General features: G+C 37.2%; 1 protein-coding gene across 6 annotated transcripts in view; it reads right to left on the bottom strand.

The window, feature by feature from the left end:
* Positions 1-24,903, bottom strand: part of arhgef28a (Rho guanine nucleotide exchange factor (GEF) 28a) — a 74,383-nt gene that overhangs the window by 25,183 nt on the left and 24,297 nt on the right. The window contains exons 5-24 of one of the 6 annotated variants that reach the window (XM_082168998.1): positions 22,557-22,740; positions 22,218-22,407; positions 20,198-20,258; positions 18,821-18,867; positions 18,545-18,602; positions 12,459-12,559; positions 11,560-11,849; positions 9,145-9,361; positions 8,946-9,060; positions 6,561-6,647; positions 5,798-5,840; positions 5,214-5,315; positions 4,561-4,684; positions 2,947-3,082; positions 2,672-2,727; positions 2,351-2,411; positions 2,084-2,213; positions 1,609-1,727; positions 1,094-1,225; positions 739-989 (exon numbers count right to left, since the gene is read on the bottom strand). In XM_082168998.1, coding sequence (XP_082025124.1) covers positions 739-989; positions 1,094-1,225; positions 1,609-1,727; positions 2,084-2,213; positions 2,351-2,411; positions 2,672-2,727; positions 2,947-3,082; positions 4,561-4,684; positions 5,214-5,315; positions 5,798-5,840; positions 6,561-6,647; positions 8,946-9,060; positions 9,145-9,361; positions 11,560-11,849; positions 12,459-12,559; positions 18,545-18,602; positions 18,821-18,867; positions 20,198-20,258; positions 22,218-22,407; positions 22,557-22,740 — 2,504 coding nt within the window. Of the gene's footprint in view, positions 1-738; positions 990-1,093; positions 1,235-1,608; positions 1,728-2,083; positions 2,214-2,350; positions 2,412-2,671; positions 2,728-2,946; positions 3,083-4,560; positions 4,685-5,213; positions 5,316-5,797; positions 5,841-6,560; positions 6,648-8,945; positions 9,061-9,144; positions 9,362-11,559; positions 11,850-12,458; positions 12,560-18,544; positions 18,603-18,820; positions 18,868-20,197; positions 20,259-22,217; positions 22,408-22,556; positions 22,741-24,903 lie in introns of all 6 variants that reach the window. The other 5 variants (XM_082168997.1, XM_082168999.1, XM_082169001.1 and 2 more) reach the window with 5 other exon arrangements.

Genomic DNA, 24,903 nt, shown 5'->3' with positions numbered 1-24,903 from the left:
TCATTATTAGAAGTTGTTACTTACCACCACCTGCGTGAAGTAATTAATGGCAGTTCTATTGTTAAACCGACGTGGTTCAAGCAAAGGATGTGCAACAAAGTTACTATGGTTTTGGGAAACAGTCGTGACTACCTAGTTAGTTTCTCCAACAATATTTTGTATTCTGGTAGTTAAGCAGCAAGTTATGTCATAGTTCACAAAACGTGTCTGGAGTGTGCTTGACTTGTAGTACAATCTCAACTGAAAATATTTGACTCAAAAGAAGGATTAGTTCTTTACTGCTTCTCTCATGAACGTGCCAAGGCTTAACACCGCCCCTAATAGGCAAACCGCTTGGTCACGGTTCTGCCATAATATCTGATTAAATGGTATACTTTACAATGAGGCTCAATTTATTAACGCTTGTTAACTACATTGGTTATCATGAACTATCAATAAAATTAAAAAAAATTCTAAAGCATTTATTAGTCTTAATTTTAACATTTATTAATACATTTTTAAAATCAAAAGTTGTATCTGTTCATTTCATTGAATGGAGTCAATGAACTAACAATGATCAGTTAAATTTTTATTGACTAATACAGTAAAGAAATGTATTGGCTCATTATTAGTAAATGTTATTTAATGCGTTAACTAACATTAACTAATGGGACCTAATTGTAGAGTGTTACTGATTAAACTTTCAACTTGAATTGTGTACTCACACAAATACATTGAAGACTATAACAATTTATATACCTGTTGCAGAAAAATGTCACCCACACGGTGGATGAGGTAGTTCTTGTTGCTGTTTGGCTGGACGCAGCTTTGCCGTAGTTCCCTCATCGCTGACAGAAAGTCACGGTGGAGGAGGAGCAGTTCATCTAAGCAAGGGAAAATCCGACCAATGGTGTCCGCATCCAGCCCGACTTCCTCCCGCATTCCCCTCCTGAAGACCTCCGCCATTACCATGAGTGTCTGCACGTGATGGAGCTCGGTTTGCATGAACTCTGAGTAATACCAAGAGCACAAAAACACTTTCAAATGATGAACAGCGATGAACAGAACACGCCTGCACAAAATGTTTTTAATGAGGTAGACTGTTTCAGCTGACCGTAAATGACATCCTGTCTCTTGACGATGCGTTTTTCCTGCATCTTACAGAACTGGGGTTCCACCGCTAGGCTCCATGACTCCGCCTCTAAATCCATAGCATTCATCACCAGCTCATTCTGTAGGGGGGCATCTACAGTGTCTGAGGAATTAATTTCTTTATTGGATTTTTCAATACGGAATATCAACGGCTGCTGAAAATTCAGCTTTGCCATTACAGTAATAAATTACATTTTAACAATTATTAAAAACAGTTCTTTTAAATTGTAATAATATTTCACAATATTACTGTTTTACTGTATTTTTGATCAAATAAATGCAGCCTTAGTGTGCAAAAGATTCTACTTTCAAAAAAAAAATATATTATTCCAAACTTCTGACCAGTAGAGTGAATAAAAAAATTAAAATGAAGGGGTCGCTAGGAGGTTTTTGAAGGTCTCTTAACACTCTATTGAGCTTGGAGTAGGAACATGACATATTTCACCAGTTATTTCATCAAATGTCCAGCTGTTTTACCTTCAATGAGAGATGAATCAGTGGATGTTGAGGACTCCATTGTTTGGAGGAGCTCCTCTGATTGGATGTAGTTCCGCCACGGGGGGGAGTCACTATCTGCTTCTGGGCTCTCACTAAGCCTGATGGAAAATTTCATAAATGTCTATAAGGAGCCTTAAACACTCTCACTTATTTCAACAAACACAAACGTTGGGCACTTATGATGTCTTGGCTCATCCAGACATTGAATATTTAAGGAAATGGAATGATAAAAGTAAAATTAGTCAATTCACTTCCATATTATGTCTGAAATTAGAATGTTGCAGGTATATTTGGACAAAACTCACATTTTAACATGTTAATATTTGAATAATATTTTAAAATTGTAATATTTACGACTGAGCACATCACAGCATATGGGTCATTAACCTTCACGATTCATTTATTTAGCTAGTTTTTGGTTGAATATTACTACACAGTAATAAGAGTGTGGGACCTTTCTGTGACTGCAGGCACACTTCTGGACAGAGGGCAAGGAAGAGGAGTAGAGTCTCGTGATGTCATCACAGGAAGAGAGGCAGAGGTGGGTATCTGAGAGGACGAGGAACTTTCACGCACAATAAAATCTAAATGTGACAGAAAAAAAGGTGAGAGCAAAACCAAGACAGAAGTGTAAATGCATGAAAAACAACTTTGCCGTTAAATAAGTCGATAGTGGGGGTGATATTATAAGCTTTCGCTTTATAAAGCTGGTAAAACTCACTTTGAGGGAGGGAGGCTGTCCTGCTTTTTACTGTCATCACAGAATATTTGTCTTGAGGCTTCTGTAAACGAGAGTAAATATACGTTTATAAATTAATAATATACTTTTTTTAAAACATCACATTATTTCCTCTTATGTTACACTGATTGCCAGTATTCTGTATTGTAATAATGGGGCTCATTACAGATCCTCTGCACTTTGTGTTCGACCAAACATAGGCAAATGTGTCTCATGGGTTAAATATTAAACTTAAGCAATCTATCAGACTTGCATGCAGTTCAAGAGAAAAAAACAACATGTGCAAACACAAGCACAGTCCACCTTCAGGCATGGCGTCGATGAGTCCTTACAGCCCTTATGGACACTCACTGCACAGTCTAGGATGAAAGAGCAAATTAATAAACAATATTAAAAAATAAAAATAAACATCTACTGAATCAACTGGCAGATTTCCAAGAAATTTTCCAAAACACAAAAACAGATAGAATGATTCAATACAAACCTCCATGTTGCCAGAAACACAATACATAATTTAAGAGGAATAAAAATGGCAGTTTGATTATTTCAAATATTTGTTTCTACTTAAATGAACTCACATGTGCAGTGGAAGACCTCTTTCCCAGAAGCTGGCTTGCTGCAGATCTCACAAAGTGTCGACCCCAGGACAGATCCTGCTGTGAACTGGTGTCCATTGACCTGTTTGTCTTTGGTTTCTCTCTCTTTTCCTTTCCCCTTAAAAAACCAAGGGAAAGCCATCAGATCACTCACAGTCCTCATCACCATCTGCCATGATGACTGCACATTAAACTCATCTCTACGCTATTTCTGCTTGTGAAGTTAGTTTAAGTGTGACATGCTTGTGTGGCGAAAAAGGCCATGGGAGAGTTTGCCGCTGGTAAAACAGTTACAGCCAAAAGAAAGTTTAATGATTAAAAGGGACTCCTATGGTTGTTTTTGGGCTTAACAATCAGTCTTTGCCCCCCTCTCTTTTTCATCCTTCCTTAATGGCTAATAAAGGAACATTGTGTGCAAAAACCAGGCTGAAATTGTTCAGTTTACAAACAAAAATTACATTGTATGAAGTAATATTGTTGAAAAAAAGTTTAAGATTTGAACATAGATGGTAATGGTTTAAAAAAAAGTCTCATAATATTGATTGATGATTAACATTTATATTTCTCTGTGACCTTTACCATTATTTGTCAAGAGATGTTTTTAGATGACTAATGCTTATACATACATTTTTATATATTATAAATTGTACATATTGTAATTTGTACATATTGTACAGTAAAACAGTAATATTGTGAAATATTATTACAAATCTTTTGTAACATTACAAATATCTTTCCTGTCACTTTTGATCAATTTAATGCATCCTTGCTGATTAAACTTATTAATTTCTTATTCAAAGATTCAAATCTTACTGACAACATACTTTTGAATCGAATATATATATATATATAGATATATATATAGATATGACACCATGGTCATTGAACCAGGTTTTGGTTATTTTGGCAGTGTGGGCAGGTGCAAATCCTGCTGGAAAATGAAGTCAGCATCTCCATAAAGCTTGTCTGCTGAAGGAAGCATGAAGTGCTCTGAAAATGTCCTGGTAGACGGCTGTGTTGAGTGGACAGCACAGTGGACCAACACCAGCCGATGACATGGCTCCCCAAACCAACACAGACTGTGGAAACTTCACACTGGACTTCAAGCATCTTGGATTGTGTGCCTCTCCATTCTTCCTCCAGACTCTGGGACCTTGGTTTCCAAATGAGATGCAAAATTTGCTCTCATCAGAAAAGAGGACTTTGGTCCACTGTGCTTTATTAAATCCAGAGTCAACGCAGCCGTCTACCAGGACATTTTCAGAGCACTTCATGCTTCCTTCATTTTCCAGCAGGATTTGCACCTGCCCACACTGCCAAAATAACCAAAACCTGGTTCAATGACCATGGTATCACTGTGTAATTTCATGTAATATTCAATTTTTTTTTAAATCCTGTTTTCGTGGGTTTTATGAGCTGGAAGCCCAAATTATGTACAAATAAACAACTAAATACTTGGAATCGTTTAAGTTGTGGGCCCTTAATCTATAATCTATGGAAGTTTGACGTTTTGAATGGAATTATGGAAATAAAAAAACTTTTCCATGATATTCAATTTTTTTGGAAAGGGTCTGTATGACATGCATGCATGTTTACCTTGCTCTTGTTGCGGGTGCTATACATTCGGCTCTTTATGAAGCTGAAAGTGCGGCTGACTTTGTATTTTTCTGACTCTGATTTGGAAGGGATGATATATTTGTCCCATTCCTCCTCCTCAATCCTGGAACACACATTAACCACATGGAGCGCATTAAAATCACAGACACATGCCTGTACTGTGGGTGTTTTAATGTTAACAAAGATTTTACTTTTTAGACCATGATGTAGCGGCTAGGTAGTTTCATTAATGCATTTCTTTCAGGCTCATTCAGTCATTCATTATTTTCCAGGCTACAGGAAAATTAATAATTAGTCATCACCCTCTGTGCCAAAAAGAAGACATACCACCTGAGCAGTGCGGACATTCTATGCATTTCACACATTCCTGATTAGAAATCTTTTGCTTGGTGGGAGGTGAGTTGTGAGACGAGGACCACGGTTAGGTTCACAAACAAGGAGTGTTATTACATATTTTAGTGTCGACACAGTGAAGTGCCAGCATCATTTGGAGTCATCTCACAAACGTTAAGAAGCATTAGACGTGATTTCATGCCAGTGGGTAATTGTGCATTCTGGTTAGGTTATTAAAAGGATCATGCCAAGAGTGCACTTGGTGTTTAGTAGCTAGGGGGGGATCTGTATTGACATACTCTTTGAGGAATTCGGAGAGCGTGAGGTGTTGGAGGGAGTCGGCCAACTCTGCACTGGTCTCATCATCAGCTGACTGAGCGCGCCTACGAAACCTTAACTCCCTACAGAGGTACAGTACAGCACTCTGAGTCTTTATACACATAGCAGATACATGCATTTCCATTTTAATGTATGCACAGACACATACTGCCCCTGGAGGGCACTATTGTGCTTTGCTGTAAAAAAAGAATAGTGAGACATAGGGAATTTAAAATACCACATGGAAATAAGCTAACAGATATGGATGATCATTGTATATGAGATCCAACACCACAGACAAGGGGCTCTTAATGCAGAAAGTGTACCTCACTCACCAACTACATACATCTTTTTGTATTCATTTAAATAAAAAACAACTCTAAAAGGCTGACACCTGAAACAGGCACAACAACCTTCAAATCAACAGGAAGCACTCTGTCTCCTGGCAACCTTGTAGTCAGGGACACTGGAGAGCTCTGCTCAACACCGTTTTATTCTCTGATTAGTGATTAACACCTAATAGAGGAATCAGGGCTGATGACAGGTGGTTAGAGGTCTGCGTTACCTTTTCTCTTGAGGCTGCTCTGATGTGCTGCAGGCACGATGTTCTGTGGAAAAGAAAATATGGATGTAAATATACTGGCTCTATCATTTACGTTATAACTTTAAGAACTCTCCTTCTCTCCTCTGATTCTATAAACACATTCATCTGAACTGAAGATTGATGACATCATCCTTCCTTTCCAGCAACATCTTATCAAATAATGATGAAACCCCTTGAGGGTGAACGCAGACAGACGCACTGCCATTAGGCTCCCACAACCAGCGAGCAAAGCCAATAAAGCAGTGGAAAGCTCACGCATACACACACACCCAGAACAATGTAATTAGTGTTAACTAAAACCATTAACTATAATTTTCAGTAACTGAAATAAAGTTGAAATAAAATGTAAATATTAGACCAAAAACAAACAAAAATTAACTAAAATAATTTTTGTTTGAGTATAAGATGAGGCACTAAATTTACTAAAACAAAAAATGAAAGATAAATAGAAATATATATATATATATATATATATATATATATATATATATATATATATATATATATATATATATATTTTTTACTAATACCAATACAAAAAATAAAATTAAAATTAAAATCACTTGATAGAATACACACTTTTTTTCCCCCGGTTGTTCACTTTCTCCCACACAAAGACAGAGCGCTTTCAGCAGCAGAAGTGTTGTGCTATGTTGTTAGTAGTGGCGTGTGGCGTGTGGCAAGCAGGCGTAACTGGAAGGCGAGCAGGCGAGGCTGTACTTACTAACAGGGTTGAGCAGAGACAGAGATTTAGACAGAGACAGGGCGTGTAGGAGAGACCTGCTGCCACTGCTGCTTGGGAGGGCGCCATCTACAGGACACAGCGGACATGACACTCACTACAGCCCGCCACTACTCTACACACATACATAGTGTGCTGGTTTTGAATGGAAGGGTTATGAAATGTTATGGCTGAAACGGCCAAAAACTGTTGATTTCATCCTCTGTTCATGGTAATATCAAACAGCAACACATTTTTGCTGTGTCTCAAAACCAAAAGTTCAAACAAGCCCATCCCTGCTAGAAAATCCAACTTAAAGGGATAGTTCACCCAAAAATGAAAATTTGCTGTTAATTTACTTACCCTCAGGCCATCCAAGATGTAGGTGACTTTTTTTCTTTTTAGTATTACAGTAAAGAAGATTTTTAGCTGAAATTGTGTCAATGGGTCCCGTCACTTTGAGATTCAAAAAAACATATGCAGTCACTCCCGTGCATATGTCATTATGTGACAGGAAGCTCACGCTCAGGACCGTTTGCCAAGGTAAAAATGTTGTAAATAATGTTCAGTTTCTTGCATGGACAGATCGTATTGCTTCTTAAAACCTTAATGAAGATATTTATTTAGCTTTGCCTGCATGTTTTTTTGAATCTCAAAGTGACAGCACCCATTGACTTCCATTATATGAATCACAGAGGACCACGGTTTCAGCTAAAAATCTTCTTTACTGTTCTACTGAAGAAAAGAGTCACCTACATCTTGGATGGCCTGAGCGTGAGTAAATAACCAGCAAAACATTTTTTGGGGTGAACTATCCCTTTAAGCTGGCAGCTAAATGTTTCGGAACATGGTAAGTGGTTTCTAGCGGGTCTGAGCTGATCGTTAGCGGTTCCAAGCTCATCACTGGCTGGACGACCAACCACAATGTTCCAAAAACCAACCTGACCATCTGAAGCTGGTAGTAGATGGATTTCTGATCCAAGATGGTTTACCAGCTTATGAACCGTTTATACCAGCTACCATGTTCTACAAAAAAATCGTTTTTTTCCAGCAGGGTTGATGTCCAAAAAAGCTGTATGGCCAGCTAACTTGGTTTTGAGTATATTTGTTAGTAGTGTGTGTCTGTTCACAACAGTTTTGTTAGTGACTACCAAACATGCTTCTAGCAAGTGTAAATGCTATTACAGTACATTCAGCTATTACTTTGGTGTCCATAAATTATTTGACAGATTTTATAACCAGAAAGGCATATTCAGAAAGGGAAAATCTGAAATTTCCTATAAACATTAATAATCTACTAAATTGCCTTAGATTAATGGAATACAACATGCTCAATGATGATATCAAATGACATTCAGGGGCATTCACTTCTACAGAAGCTGGTAATTACTGGAAGAATCTCTGACTCAGTGGATGTTAATGAATGCAGATCATCTGGAGGCATTAGACACAAGCTGTATTTTGTAGTTACACCCTTTTAAAGAGATAAAACAATTGATCCAAGGAGATCATAACTAAATACTGTATATGAAACAGATTAAGAAAGAAGGCCTGTTTCACACTGCATATGTAAGCAGAGCACAATCGAAGCAGAAGCGTGACTGTCATAGCACTGTGTTTGCCTTTCTTTCTTTTTTACACTGGCATCGCTTTTGTAGCATAACAGAGCTGTGGCTCTTTAAAGAAAATAAAGACATTTCTGGATTGCTGCATTGAGTATTGCTTTTAACTAAATTATAAAATGGTTATCAGGAGTGTGTGCAATTCCGAAGAATTACCAACTTGATCATCATTAAATATATTTTACTTTGAAGGCATTTACATCCAAACGGTAATTAATCTACACAGAACAGAACACAAACCCTGAAGTGTAGCTATAAACCACTTAAACCAGCTGGATTTGGATTTACTCCACAATGCAAAGTGTGAATGCTTTAATCTGTGGTGCTGAGATAAATATGCACTGCTTATACTTGCAGGATCAAATAAGTCCTATATAAAGAAGTCTTCCGATCTTGCTATAAAAAATAAAAACCAAGAAAATAATCATATTTTAAATGAGTTACAAATCCCATCATCCCTTAAAAGCTCATCATGCTTAAAACAGACTAGACAGGAAATACAAGAGATGTTATGACCACTATGCTCAGTCGTTTCCAGCAAAGAGAAGAAACAAATGATGCTTTCATGACTTCAAATTTGATATGTGATAGAAATATCTCAGTATAACCAAATCTACCCATGCATCCTGATTTTTCTTTTTATATTTGACTTGACTTCCTGTCATCTGTCCCTAAGAAAGGCTAACCCTGGAAAAAAAACATGCATGTCCTGGGAACTAATGCAGGTAATGTGAGAGGTGGAAGGTGAGATGTTAGAGGATCTGACCCTGGTTGAGGTTGGTGGGTGGAGGGTGGGCATCCCTACTGAATCGTGGAGGCAGCAGGCTGATTTTAGGGGAGGTGTAGGAATATGAACGCAGACGGATGCCCTGCTCAATATCCTGAGAAAAGAAATAATATTTTTACTCAGTTTGCACACAGCTGATCTCAGTCTCACTGTATGTAAGGGAAAATAGCAATGGTACCTTTGCAGGAGTGGGGTTACAGGCAGATGAGGCGGAGTGAGAACGCATGCAGGTAAGAACAGGGGCGGGACTAAACATAATCTGCTCATCTGGGATGTTTTTGAGCTCAGGCTGTGGCTGGGGGAGGGGCTTCTTCATTAAAATGTCATCATCATCATCCTCCTCGCTGTCCATTTCCAAGGCCACCAGACTCGGGCTTAGAGAGAGGATTGGACTTCTAAAAATTCTCAACAACCACTATGAGTAAGACTAGCATTACTTGCACATTGTGAATAACTCATACATTTTGTGTTTGGCACAAATACTCTTGCAACAACTCTTATATCTCACGGCAAGCCCAAATTTTTCGAATAATGGGAACATTTTTCAAATTGATTCTGAAAACTACATCCCTGCTTTATTGGGCAAATGCAAACAGGGCCAGGTAACTTGTCAGTTTGCCATAGAGCTGGCATTATGGCCCCAAAACTATCACAATAAAAATGTTCATATCAGTTGATATCAATAATTTTCACAATAAATGCAAAAAAAATTTTTATTCAAGTTTAAAGGCAGTTTTATTGCTCCTGAGTGAAAGTTGTAGAAACCAGGCAGTTAATTGTGGTTTTAAACTACTCTTTATTGTCAGAACATGACAAACACTTGTCAAACAGGTGAACATTTCACAAATCTGAGGTAGTGCATTCATTTTTTCCTTAAAATCTTAATAGAAATATTAGTTTCTTAGTTTCTGCATGATCTAACGGGTGATATTGTTTCAAATCATGACACAGGTTTGTGTTGCCTGACTTTGATGGCATGTATCTTTAGCAGAGTTTGCAGAGCAGACTGCAATATTAATAATATTACAGTTTTAATGTCTCTTAGAAATGCACATTTGACAGTAGCAGTAGCTTGGAGTTGGGATGATTTATGTTCATTAATAAAAACAGTAACATCTATCAAAATTGTAATAAACTAAATGGGGTCAAATTTAGTTTTAGTTTAGAGTTAGGACTTAACCATTGGTCATCCATAGTATCATACATTTAGATCATGATAACCACAGGTAAAACCACGCATATAGCACCTCACTACCATGGTAAAATGTAACTATATGGTTTCTATGATATTTGTATTAAAAACAGTAGTCTACATTTAGTAATAAATACAAATGCTGTAGCTTAATAATAATATTGTAATTATATTCCATTAATCCTTTAACACATTTAATACATGTCTACATTAATAATATAATACAATTTGATATCCCACATTTCTGCCACAATACCATGGTGCAGTTAGTGTTACTACAGTGAATCCATGGTAAATTATGGTGATTTGTAGATTAAAAAAGATTAGAAAAATTCTAACTGGTTAATGCCACAATGTTTCTCATGTTTGCCAATGCTGTTGAGAATGTCAGTGCTGTTTCATCTGGTTTAAACTAGTTTAAATCACAGAGACATTTGTGTTCTTCACTGAATTCAATTGCTTCTCACTGGTCGCGCTGTTTAGTGGGCGCGTGATCGAGACCGATCAGCGAGTGAACGCATCTGCTATAGGTTCGCGCTGCGCTGCCGTTTGAGCCGAGCTGATAATGGTTTGTGTGTGGCGTGGCTCAAATGAGTAGTGCTGTTTCATTCCGATTTTGCCGCATGAACATTTTATCAACATTTATCGAACTTTTGTAATCCTTTTATCGAGAAAACTTATATTGTGATAATTATCATTTCATCACCCAGCCCTAGTTTGCCCTGGGTTTGTTTTTTGTTTAGCTGTCTGGTTTCACAGACCTTCTACTGCAGAAGTTCTCAGCAGGTTTTGCTCCAGAAAGCAAGTGGTGACCCAATACAGTAAAATGTATGTTATTGTACACAAGTTAACAAAATGTCCTTAAAATGTTTTCCAAACATTGAAATCTATCAGATCTATCAGGTTCATGCTCTTAGCAGCCAAGAATTCCTTGACCAAAACACACGTGGTCAGCACAAATCATGTTAATTCTTGCTGTAAGTGAACCTGCATTTAATGTAGTCTGTGTTGTTGTCTCATGTTACGCAACCTGTCCATGCTGGCATCGGTCTGATTTGGCTACTTCAAGCCACTAAGAAGTATAGTGAGGCTGTAAACAACCATTTATAAGTTTGGGGTTGGTACGATTTTTTTTTAAAAAGGAATTAATACTTTTATTCAGCAAGGATGCATTGAATTGATCAAAAGTGACAGTAAAAACATTTGTAATGCTACAAAAAACTGTTTTTACTGTATTATTGAACAAATAAATGCAGTCTTGGTAAACATCGAATTCTTCTTTCAAAAACATAAAGAAAATCTTTATTTTAAAGGATGGTGTATAGAGTAAAGGGTCAAATTTTTAAATACCTCCTGAATTAATTGATGGACACACCAAAACATCAATGTTAGTATGCTTACCTTAGGTCACATGACTCTGTCGGTGAGCTTGAACTGTTATAGGTCAGTTCAGCTGGTCGTGTGGCACGCATGAATCTATCCAGCATTAGTCCCGCTGGTGAGGTGGGAGAGAAAGTACGAGAGCCGGGATGCCGTCCTCTCTGCCCGTCATCATCTTTAATAGCTGGAGGCATATCTATTGTCCCTGGTGATAAGACCCCTGTATCTGACATTCGCCACACGCCACTATCTGTCCCAGAACTGTCCTCTGTGACACCTGTAACATTGCACTTCATATTGAAGTCATTGTCCTACATTAGAAGAGAAAATAAATATATTTTAATGAAACAGGACAATGGCAATATAGTAATTTAAAAGGGTAGTTCACACAAAAAAAAAAAAATTCTGTCATAATTTAATCACCCTCATGTTATTAAAAAAACCTGTATGACTTACTTTCTTTTTTGCCCATACAGTGGAAGTCAAAAAGATTCCAAAACATCACATGACTTTCATTGTATTTTTTAAAAATATCTTCTTTTTGTGTTGAACAGAAGAAATAAAATCATACAGGTAAGCAAAATAATGATGACAGAATTTTCATTTTTGGGTGAACTATCCCTTTAATATAGTCAAACTCAAAGTCATAGTTATTTTATCACTGGATCTAAGAATTTAAAATGCAAAGCCTGATGTCTCATAAATCAAATCAATAGACTTTTGTGGAAGTAAAAGAGTTGTGGCTACAGTTCTGGCTACAATATGCAAGATCAAATAAAGACTTTCCCCAAGACTTTCACAGAGATCAATCAAAAGATAAAGGCACTAAATGAAGGGAGGAGATGGGTTTTGGAGTGTCTGTGGATCTGGCATATTGAACGATCTGATCTGTAGGAGCATCGATATGTGTGGCGTCTGACCTTAGTGGAGCCTCTGAGCATGGCCGTGAGCCTGACGGCAGCAGCGCCTGAGGAGTGAAGGGGAAACGGAGGGCAGGAACCAGGAGATGAACACAACTTCTCTGTCAAAAAGAAAAAAAGAAGAAAAAAACACACTGTCAAACTGATGCATGTGTGTCAATACAACTGGATGGAAATGCAAAGTACCGTAAATTATATTTAAAAGTTAGCTAATAAAAACAATGTAGATAACAGCTGTCACTTCACATGTTTCTGCTTCTGCTCTGTTCTCTGGAAAATTGTGTGTGCACATGTGTTTTGACAATATCGAAATGCCAAGATGGCAGAAGAAACCAGTAAAATAGAAAATAGCACAACAGCACGGTCTCTTTACAGCCGTTAAAATTTCTGTTTCGTTTTTTTATGGAGGCATTTACTTTACTTTCGCACAGTTAACTCTATATTTCCCTGTGCATTTTTATTTCTTTAAATTACCAATTACAGTCCTACGCTACCGTTCAGAAGTTTGGGGTCTTGAAGATTTTTTAAAAAGAAATTAGTACTTTTATTCAGCAAGAATGCATAGAATTGGTCAAAAGTGACAGTAAAGACATTTAAATATTGCAAAAGATTTCAATTTCACATAAATGCTGTTATTTTGCACTTTTTATTCAAATCAAATAATCATGAAATAATAATAATAATAAAAAATATTATGTAGCTCAACTATTTTCAACACTGACAATAATAAGAAGTTTATTGAGCAGCAAATCAGATCATGTGACATTGGAGAAATAATGCTGAAAATTCAGCTTTGCCATAACACATTACATTACATTGCCATAATATATTACATTTTAAAATATATTAAAATAGACCAAATATAGTAAATTTAATAGTATTTTACAAAACTATTGTTTTTAATGTATTTTTGATCAAATAAATGCAGCCTTAGTGAGCATAAGAGATTTATTTCCAGAAACAACGTATTGACCAGAAAGCTTTGAATGGTACTGTATATCATTTATCAAACCGCCTCATCTATATTTACATTTATGCATTTAGCTGCCACTTTTATTCAAACACACAAAAGAAAGAGCAATTACTTAAGCAAATCTGCTATTTGCTTAAATAAATAATAACTGAGATTTCCATCGAAATATCCTAAATCTGAATAAATAAATAATTTTCTGGGCACACACATAGAATGTGTGGTCCCAATGCAGACAAAGTGGTGCAGTGTGTGAAGAAAATAGAAGAAACAGACATTCAGTCTTTTTTCACGCACATTCATAATGATCTTTACAGGTATGTGCAGAAACACAAACTTACACGAGTATATCCATTTAAATGCCAAAATCTTCCACCGACATTGTCAAACAAACACACCAAGATTACATTTCAAGGGAAAGATGTGTATATGTTGGCATGTAATCAACTGTGTGTACAATATGTTTAAGCAAAAGTGAGATTCCAATAACTTGCAGGGGCACCCCGTCATGAAGGATGCATGTGAAGGCATTCCAACAACAACGGAAAAACCAGATACTGACGTCAACTCAGTTTCATTCCTCTTCACACACACACACACACACTACTCATTTAGATTACTTGGTGAATCACACATCTGCAGGAAACACAGTAACAGTTCTCATGTGTGCTGAATCCCCATCAACTCAAAAGCAGATGTACTGCTACTGCATTTAAAAAACTAAAACAATACCTGTTTTACAAAAGCTGAATGAAGCAGTTTTGCTTTCAAATGATGAATGCTGTGGACTCACTTAATTTGTCATGTGACAGGCAGTGAAGTTTTTCCTTTACCCTTTTCGGATAATACCTTTGACTACACAGGATGAGCATACATATTTTTGAGGGGGGAAAGGAAAGACCAACACCAGTGGAATGACCACTGTAATGCCCCATCAAAAACAACTCACTGGCTAGAAGCTATACCAGCTATTTGAGCTCTGACTCATGGCTGAATTAAGCCTGTAACGCTGCCCTGCACCATAGACCAAAAACAATTGTATCACTTAGACAAAAACACACAAACTCAAAGTCATGAGAGACAAACAAAGACTTCTGGTTGTGTATGTGTGCTTTCTTCATGCATTGTATATGTGTGTCTTTGTTGCACACATCATTCGTATAGACCGGTTTTCTCTCTCTCACCCCCCCCTTACTCTCTAGTTACCTGCTTTTGATGTCCGTCTCCGGATTCTCATCTTTGGGAAGGATGGCCATGAGTAGTTGAATGGAGAGTCTGAGTCAGAGTCCATGTTTTTAATTTTCCTCAACTGCCCCGTTTTGCGAAACACGAAACAGTAAAATCACCAAGCAGTTACCCAGGAGTTTGAGAACACCTTTCCAAATAATGCAGATTCCACAGATAAGCCTTGAGGAGATGAGTCTGTGTGTGTTTGTGTGCGTGTCGGAGAAGGTGGGCTTATTCTCGACACTCTATACTCCCACTTTTTTTGTTACAGGCAGAGTCAGGACTCATACTGAACCTGGGAGAGCACGACAGAGGGATTTTCAAACTAAGGTGTCTGTAGGAATCTGGAAGGTCAGCCAAGGTTTAGGAATCATTAACCATACACACTAATAAAACCCCATGAGGTCCCGGTCCTCCCCTCAGTCTTTATAAACAAATAATATAGCAAACTGCAATTTCACTGTGAAACAAAAATTACCATAATTATTTTTCATAAATTCATGATACAAAACAACCCTTTTTAAAGAGGCAGGAATGAGTCATGCATCGCCTCAAAAACTGTACAAGGATGGGCCAAACTGAGTTGCAACACACTCATTAATTTCAATAACAATCCAAGAGTAGTGGCCCACAATCTAATCCAGAACATGTTCTTAAATGTATTAATAGCTGTACAAATAAATTGCCTTAATCAATTCTGGGAGCATGTCAGAATTTTTCATCTGACATTTTGCCTGGAAATCTGTGCTTGTAACGTTTGCTCTCTTTTTCTCTGTTCCTGGAAAAATCAACACTCCAAATGCTGAGCTGATTGCTACCGAAAACTAAAGTTATTAAAACAAAAATAGACGTATAATTGTAAATAATAAGAAATTATTATTAATATAATATAACATTGAAATTAAACTGATCCACAGCTAAATAAAACTTGATCCTAAAAAACTAAACCCACACAGACCAAATCAACCTCAAATCCAACAAACTCAATCCTTCAAATCCCAAGTATACAAACATATTGCATCTAATTTCGCAGGACAAACTCAACACGACACAGACTCAATTCAACTCACAAAATCAACCCCACTAAAATACTCAACACCACACATGAAAGCCAATGTCTACTAGTTAAAATACCACGTCACCACCAGCCAGGAACTTTTAAAATGCAGTATTACAGCCAGGTGTGCGTGAGCCTGAGTCGAGACTCGAGATGTATTTCTCTCTGCATGTGGTGGACATTCAGTCTCTGCTAGAGAACCACTCAGTGTCTGTATGTGTCCGTCCTTCAGCGGGAACATGTGTTCCAGTAATCCAAACAGCAGACTCATTCAACCCACCAAACGTCTTAAAAGCCAACAAAGACTTTCATTTCACAAGTTTGGATTTCTACATGATACAATGAGTGCGCTGCAACTCAATAATTATGTATGTCTTTGTGCAGCTCTTTAGAAAATCCTCCTTAAGAAGAAAGATCTCCAGATAGGTAAAGGTGAGTAAACAAAAATGTCAGACTTAATTCCTTTTTTCTTATGTCCTCTCGTCCGTGTGTTATAATTCCTTCATTTCTATGACAGCAGCATTGTCCATTCAGTTTAAATAGAGCCCTCCAAAACAGTTTGCTTCCAGTCGGCCTTCTCTTTTCTGTGGAGAGTGACTGTTTTAGTCTCTCATGAAATCTGGGCTCCAACCCCAACTCTCTCCTCCCTCTGCCTCCAGAGTTTTTAGTGGCTAACCGTCTGTGTGAGAGACTGAGTTTGTGTTTAAAACAAGAAATGGAGGAATAATAGTTCAGTAAAAAGATGCTGAAAATAGGTTGCATATGTGCATGTGACTGCATTTTATGATTGAATAAATTAAATATTCCTAGATCCATTATCATGAGTAAGACCCTATACTACTTTTCAGAAGTTTGAGGTAAAAAACAACAACAACAAAAACTCTTTTGTGTGGTGCAATTTAATGATTGTAATATTTAATAATTTTAATGTTTAATATTTATTTATTTTGTAATTAATTTTAAATAATTATATCACCTAATCTCAGCAAGTATGAAATATCATCCACAGGTCATACAACTTTCTTCCTCAAAAACTGACAAGGCTCACACACACAGTTTTCTTTCCTTAAAAAGAAAAAAAAAAGTCTTTTTTTTTAGGCTTAACCAAACAAAATCCAAATCTGCCCAAAGAGTCCTATAACCTACTGAAGTAACCCCTGAGGTACACATAGGCCTGTTTGGGAATCATTTTGCTACATGAAGGTAACTGTGCGAAATCAGTGAGAGGATGAGGAACGCGTTCTGTGGGATGGGCTACATTTTAAAGCATCATTTTAAATGTCAGCTTTTGTGCAAGTTTAAAAATCGAAAGCTTGTTAACATTCCTTCCTCCACTTTACAGTTGAAACTGTGAATGTGCATGTGTGTGTGAGAGGGTGGTTCGGATGAAGGGGCCAATGCTGTTTCAAAAGAAAAGAGCCCCATCCTCTGTCCTCCTTGCTGAGCTATAAATCTCCTTTTGTTTCTCTAAAAGACTAAAAAAAAATAGATTTTTACATTTTAAATACATTTTAAAACAAGGACAGCAGATCCATAAGAGCAAAAGCAGCACCTGAAATCCAGAAGGCATTTTTTTCCCATGAGCAACAACGACAAACTAATCAATGAACACTGAACAGAAGGCCTGCACTATTTAATTTAGAAGGAAAATGAGTATGTTCAGTTGCCAGTGCCTGCTACTTTGTAATTGTACACAGAGTATGATCAAAAACACAAGACGTCTGTTTTGAATGAACATGATATTGCTCTAACCTCAAAGAATCCTCTTAAATTAAACACTTTCCCGTTCATTCTTTCTTCAACTTCTTTAGCCAAACAGATGGTGCCAAACAAACTTTAGCCAAACAAAACCCTGATGTGAATTAGGTTAACAATCCAATAAGAAAATTCATGACTTCTACGTATTCAATAATCCTCCTCATGCATGCACGTACACAAAATAAAGCAAAGACAGTCGACAACATCCCAGTTCCTTGTTGATATTGACACATGCATCCACCTTTCCCCATATTAGAACACTTAAAATTCTTAAATGCTCTGTTCAAAACCTAGTGAGCTCCTTACAGATACGAGATACCGCAAAAGGCAATTCCAAACATTCAGCAACTTAATTATGCTGCCTGCTATACTGTAGTAACTTCTTTTGGCCAATGTCTAAGGCAGCATTCTAATGCACCATAATGCATTGCAACAAGCTGTGAGAAATTAAACCCAAGATGGCACTATGAGATGGAAAAATTTTTGATTATAAATAAAGACATTAAAATCAGTTATTGTACCCAATATTTGTGTTTGCTAATTTTTTTATGTTTATTAGAGTATCACACTGTTAGCTTAGCAACATGCTAACACCAAATGTAACTAATCTTCGGTGTGAAACACTATTTGAGTTGCTGCTACTGTGGAGGGTTCTCTTATGAGATTCCATGCCCATAAATGGTTATGAAATACTAAATAATACTGTTTTCAGCGCAACAAAACACTGACTTAACAACTTTCAAGTGGCAAGTTTGGTGTTGGTACAATTTTTTTTGTTTTTGAAAAAGTATATTATGCTCACCATCATCAATACTGCATTTATGTAATCACAAATGCATTAAAACATAGTAAACTATTATTAGTTATCTCTCTTTCGGAAATCAATCTAATATGCTGATATGCTGCTAAAGAAACATTTCTTATTATCAATGTTGAAAAATATACTGTTTAATATTTGTGTGGAAACCATGATGCATAATTTTTCAGAATTCTTTGATGAATAGAAAGATCAAAATAACAGCATTTATTTGTAATAAAACACATATCAGTAAATGAATGGATGCATGTGTGTACCCGAGTTTAGATCTTCGTCCTCTTCATCTAGGCAGAGAACAAGCTGTTCTTCAAAGACCTGAAAAACACGATAACAAAAACAAACTCGCACACCACAATTCAACTGTTATGAAGAACGAAAACAGAGACAAAATAAGAACAGGGGTATTAGCAAACAGAAACCCCCCCACAACAGCACATATGGCAGGTCTAAAGAAGACTAAGTGATCCATTATTGTGGTTCTGATTCCAGGAATTGATTTATGCACACTCAAACACAAAAATAACTCCACTCACACTATCCACCAGGGTTTGGTCCTCAATTCTCAGGGGACTGTTCAGATCTGAGGAGCAGAAACAACAAATACAACATAAAAATTTATTTTCACGTGTATACAATTGCCAAACTTCAGAAAATCATACATGGACACCATCTCAACCAAGCTAAAGAAGCAAAAACAAGCACAAACACGACTCTCGATTTGAAACCTTGAGACACCCATCACCATGTTGAGCAGTGACAAGAAATATCTTCACATTAAGGTCAAAAGGTCACAGAGACTAAACCTGCTGAGGCTCCTGCTGTCAACACAAGCTGGCAATCTCTATATGCATCTCTTTATAGCATTTACATCATGCCATTTCTTCTTCATTAGTCCAACTGTAGGCAGATTATTTCTCTCGTTTTGTCCTGTCTTACCCCTCTCAAACATATAGTGTCTCTGTCTCTCAGCCCACCCAGGAGGAATGTGTCTCCTCATACTGGACATGTTTGGAAACCAGCCGGAGGTCCCTCACAAAGACTGCTCTGTGTGTGTGTGTGTGTGTGTGTGTGTGTGTGTGTGTGTGTGTGTGTGGTGTGTGTGTGTGTGTGTGTGTGTGTGTGTGTGTGTGTGTGTGTGTGTGTGTGTGTGTGTGTGTGTGTTTTAGTGTACGTGTGCTCCTCATCCCACATTCTACCACAATGTCCTCCTGACTGAGCCAAATTCACCCAATGTACTCCAACAACCCTGCCAGACCTAACTCACAGTGACAGACAGTGAGAGAGAGAGAGAGAGAGAGAGAGAGAGAGAGAGAGAGAGAGAGAGAGAGAGAGAGAGAGAGAGAGAGAGAGAGAGAGAGAGAGAGAGGGAGAGAGAGAGAGAGAGAGAGAGAGAGAGAGAGAGAGAGAGAGAGAGAGAGAGAGAGAGAGAGAGAGAGAGAGAGAGAGAGAGACGGACGGGTGTGGAGAGAACTGGGGTCAAGAAGAGGGAAAGGAACAAGAGACAAATAGAAAAAGAAAAAGTGGAATAACAGAAGGAGGATTGAGGGTGGGTGAGAGCCAGAAGAGAGGAAAATTGATCACATCAGCAGGATGAAACGTGATAAGACCTTTGGCGAGAGCAAAATATAGAAACTAGTCATAAAATAAACCCAAGACAGGAGGAGTAAAATAAAGTGAAAAATAATAATATGAACATTATGGCCAGCTGTGATCCTGTGGAGTTTGAATTCTCACCACACAGCTTATAAAATCTCATTTCCAGAAACCCACAAATATCAGTTGAAATGTTAAACTGTAACATTTTAGCTTAATAGTTGGATTGAGTTCATTATTGCTAACAAGGGAAAAATGTTGACAGACAGAAAGTCTGTGAATTGGGGTAAAATGCATTGAAATGAGCTCTGGCTTACCTGCACCACATACATCAGAGGTGTGCACACTCCCCTCAGACGAGTCGCTCAGTCGCACCACCTGGAACACGCGTGTCATTAAAATGCACTGTGAATAATTCAGACTTAATTGGAAAAGAAATAGCTGTAACACTTCAGGTCTGACCATAAATTCACATTTTGTTATGGGTTGATACACGTATGAAATTACGATCTGAACTTGTTTTAGATGGAAATCCAAAAAAGCAACAAAGCATTTTAAACATCTCGTTTTTACTGGATGTACACTATCATTCAAAAGTTTGGGGTCAGTACGATTTTTTAAAATAAATTAATACTTTTATTCAGAAACAATGCATTAAATTGATCAAAAGGGACAGTAAAGACATTTATAATGTTACAATAGCATAGTGTTTCTAATTTAAATCAATTAAAACATATCACAGTTTCCCACAAAAAAATATTAAGCAGCACAACTATTTTCAACATTGATAATAATAAGGAATGTTTCTTGAGCATTAAATCAGTATATCAAAATGATTTCTGAATGATCATGTGACACTGAAGACTGGAGTCATGATGCTGAAAATTCAGCTTTGCCATCACAGGCATAAATTACCTTTTTTAAATATATTATAATAGAAAACAGTTATTTTATTTAAAACAAATTACTCTATTTTTGATCAAATAAATGAAGCCTCTTCTTAAAAAAACAAAAAACCTTTTGAACATTTACTTTTTAAACAATGTATAATTACACATAGTTTAGAGAAACATGATTTACAGCACTTGTAATCTCTCTGGTGATCTTGCTCTGCCTGCCTGCAGTTGTTATATGAGAAATACCAGTCTGCTGCTCAAAGCACCTGTAAATGATACTGTAAACTGTAATAACAGTTTCCAAAGTTATGACTTGAGTCATTAATATGCTCATAAAACTCTTTCACACATCATTCTCCTGTAACCTGGCCTTAGCAGTTTATTTCTAGACGGCCGATGAAAAATGGAGGGTAGAGAGAGGGGTGACAGCTGAGAGGTGTATTTCTAACTGGGGATTCTTTTACCTGCAGTGCAATTAAAAAAAGCGCATTTTGCACCGGAGGTACGTTTTCATATTTCCTATAACTATTGGACAATGTACCAGCTTTATGGCATGTTCGCACCACAGGAACATGCTACAGGAAATGGGAACAATTTTAGTTTTAGGAACGCCTTTTGTGAGGACTAAATTAGCTCCTACTTCAGAGGAGGGTCTAACCCAGCACAATAGGAACTACCAGTAAGGTAAGAGTACGTTGATTGGTCGAATGCATGCCATACGAAACACCAGCACCCGCCATTTTTAAAAAGACATGTTAGCTAGCATATACAGAAAACTGTTCTTATACTATATAAAGTTTATTTATTCAGAATAGACAGCTAATTTGGAATTCTTTGGAATAACGGGCAATAGAGAAAGATGATTTTGGGGTCCAGATGGTGTAGTTATAGCATCTACCAGCAGGGGCTAATAAGTGTATGCTAGTCAGCTGACCCTTGGTCCCTTGATCTGAATGACTGGCAGATTGGGGGGAGTGTTTGTGAAACCTGTTCAAAAACAGCCATCATTTTTTGCACTTTATTTTTTAATGCCGCAAGAAACACAGTTTACTTTTAACTGGTAGCAAACTCTTCAAAAGCAAAAGCAGAAAATAATCAAAAATGCTTACTGTTAAACTTAGTGAAAACCATTTTGATAAAACCAAGATATAAAAAATGACCAAGTATTTTAGAGATCACAATTAACAATGAAAATCAAATTGAAACCAGACTCTTTAGGTTTATCCTATGAGTTTTTATAACCTGAAAATAATCCTCAAATATTAGTTAAAATAGTCATCTGTTCCTGTCTGCTGTTTGTGTGTTTATCTAAATCCTTCCTTTTACAAACAATAACCATGAGCTTTCCACATTCTTTAGATAGCTCCACAGTCCACAAGAAAAGACGGGAAGCAAAAAAAGATTTTCCTTGAAATGTGTGTACATGGAAACGCAGACTCACCCGTGCGAGTGTATCCGGCTCTCTGCTCTTCTCTCTGAACAGCTGGATGCTGCTTTGTGCATCTATCTGTGTGCCGTGTTTGACAGTCAGGCTTATAGATTTGGTGACGGGACAGATACGGAGCTGGTGAGAGCCGTCAGTCCATATCTGACACATCCACACTGGCCTCCATGCACTGCTACTCGAGGGACTGATCATAACACAGTCACAGGACACATGAAACTCAGCCCACACTGTACACTGGATCAATGACTGAGGTGACACATCAGTGATTAATGGATCTTTTTAAGATGTAATCTAATTATAGTACATTGTGTCAGGCTGGACGGAGTGACTCACTCTGTTAGAGCGCTGATGAGCACTGGGTCTCCATGCTTCTGAGCCAGTGTGAGGGGACTCTCCCCTTCGTCGTCGGCTATGGAAACCATCCTCTGACCTTCAGACTCCTGGAGGAGGAAGTGACTGAGGTGTGGGAACCCCAAACGTACGGCCACATGTAGAGGCGTTTCCCTGGGAAGGAGAACTGAAAGAGACCGAGAACGATAAGTGATCAGACTTGGAAATCATGAATGCAGGTGAACAAGCATTAAAGGAGTTGCAGAATGTCAATGCATGATACTGCAATTTGTAAAGAGCGCATTTCATTTTTTTTCAGTGATGCACGACCAAATTCTCTTTCATTCTACACTCAGATTTAGTCCATTGTATAGTATCATTTCTTTTTCACTACACTAGTATGACTGCATCCCAAAACCCTGTACAGTTGTGGTTCTTAACCTTTTTGACTTGATGTCCCCCCCCCCAATAAATATAGTTTTTAATTGAAGAATACACAGTATATTATCACAGACAAATTTCGATTTTTTGTATGTATGACACAAATTTTAATTACTACATGCCTTTTGCATTTCTAGAATAAAAAAAAAAACATTACTTTACCTATGAATTCCTGGCATCTCTAGATGCTCCCAGATGGAGGTTTTGTCAAATGTAGCCTAATTTTGGAGATAATTTTGTACCAATTATCATAAATTAGAAACCCAGTTGGCAGATCAGTGTAAAAATTCTGAAATACTGTATTTGAATTAGTACTCAAATACACACATAAGCCTATCTGTGCTTTGTGCTCTGTGTAAATTAGCACTAGTCTGATAACAGGTTTAATGCCGTCTTAGTGGTTCTCAAACTTTTTGACAATATTTGAAGGTCCCCCCTCCACATTCACTATGGTAGATCTGACAGATTCTACAGTGATTATGACAAAGCAGCTTGTTTTCAATCTTTTTGATTGAACAAATATAATTGTGTTAAAAATGTTCATTTAACATATAAAATTATTAACCACAATTAATTTTGTGATTTCATAAATTATGTTCTGTATTGCAAAATGATATGTTCTTCAATAAAAATAATAATGTTAATTATTATTAATATTAAATTAATAATAATAATTTAGATTAAATTTAGAATATGTTAATAAATTAATAATAATTTATTAATTGAAATACTTTTATGTCATCCTGAGGCCCCCTAGTGGGCTCCGAACCCCTGGTTGAGAACCACTGGTCTAAGAAATAATAGACCATAATACCCTGGTGGACTCTCACATCGATTGTAGTTCAAACGGACAGCTAATCTCTGTGCGGTCCACATCTGGTCATAAACATGTGGTATGGCAAGCACTTTGCACATGGTCTCTGCAATATCTAAGGAAGACATGGCCCAAGGGCTAAACACGATACATGGGAGGAGTCCAATCAGCCTGTTGGATGATTTGAAGCGTAGAATACACAAATTCACTTATTTAATCCAATCTGGCCCTTAAACTACAGCATGTGTGTGTGCGACAAATATTTAAGAGTAAGATGTGAAGATCCGAATCAAAACCTGCTCATCAGGTTATCACAACAAACACAAATTCAGAATGATTTCCACCATGGACTCACAATAAGCAATCTTCATTTGAATGAAAATCAGGAGGTTCACGATACAAAGAATCAAGTGCATAAAGCCTTTTATAGGTGTGGGATTATTTTCTTTGTTCTTGTTCAGTGGAACGGAGGACAAGTTACTGGGTGTTGACAGACAAACTGAAGAAGGAACTCTAAACCGGACTGGTGTGTTTGTAAAACACAGCACACACACAGTAATTGATTGAACAGATGTCTATGATTCTTTGCTCATATTGACGGTATAGTTGAACCACTGTTCAAAGAGAAGTGTCAGTGAGATGAAGCAACATTTCCATAGCAAAAACATTTTCATAGTCTGTGCTTTGTGCTCTGTGTAAATAAGCACTAGTCTGATAACAGGTTTAATGCCGTCTTAGTGGTTCTCAAACTTTTTGCCAATATTCGAAGGTCCCCCCTCCACATTCACTATGATAGATCTTGGTTTACAATTTCTGCAAGTACATACTTATATATTTTGCAAGAAGCTGCAGAAACCAGACCAGTTATTTGTTAGAGATAAAGAATTGCTGTTGTTGTTTTTTTTTGTTTGTTGTACATTGTGAAATGTAGCCTACAAAGTGATTTTTTCTAAAACTGTTTATCTCAGCAAACTTCCAACAACAATCCCAGGGGAATGTGATCTGATCAATTTAAAGGATTAGATAAACATATTCATATCCAATATGAAAATGTCCAGGTTGTTTTAATACATTCAAAATGGAATAATGCTTGTG

Source organism: Leuciscus leuciscus, assembly GCF_965113295.1.
Source record: "Leuciscus leuciscus genome assembly, chromosome: 5".
Classification (NCBI taxonomy): Eukaryota; Metazoa; Chordata; class Actinopteri; order Cypriniformes; family Leuciscidae; genus Leuciscus; species Leuciscus leuciscus.
Note: the sequence above shows the minus strand (reverse complement) of the source record. Positions and strands in the feature narration are given on the sequence as shown.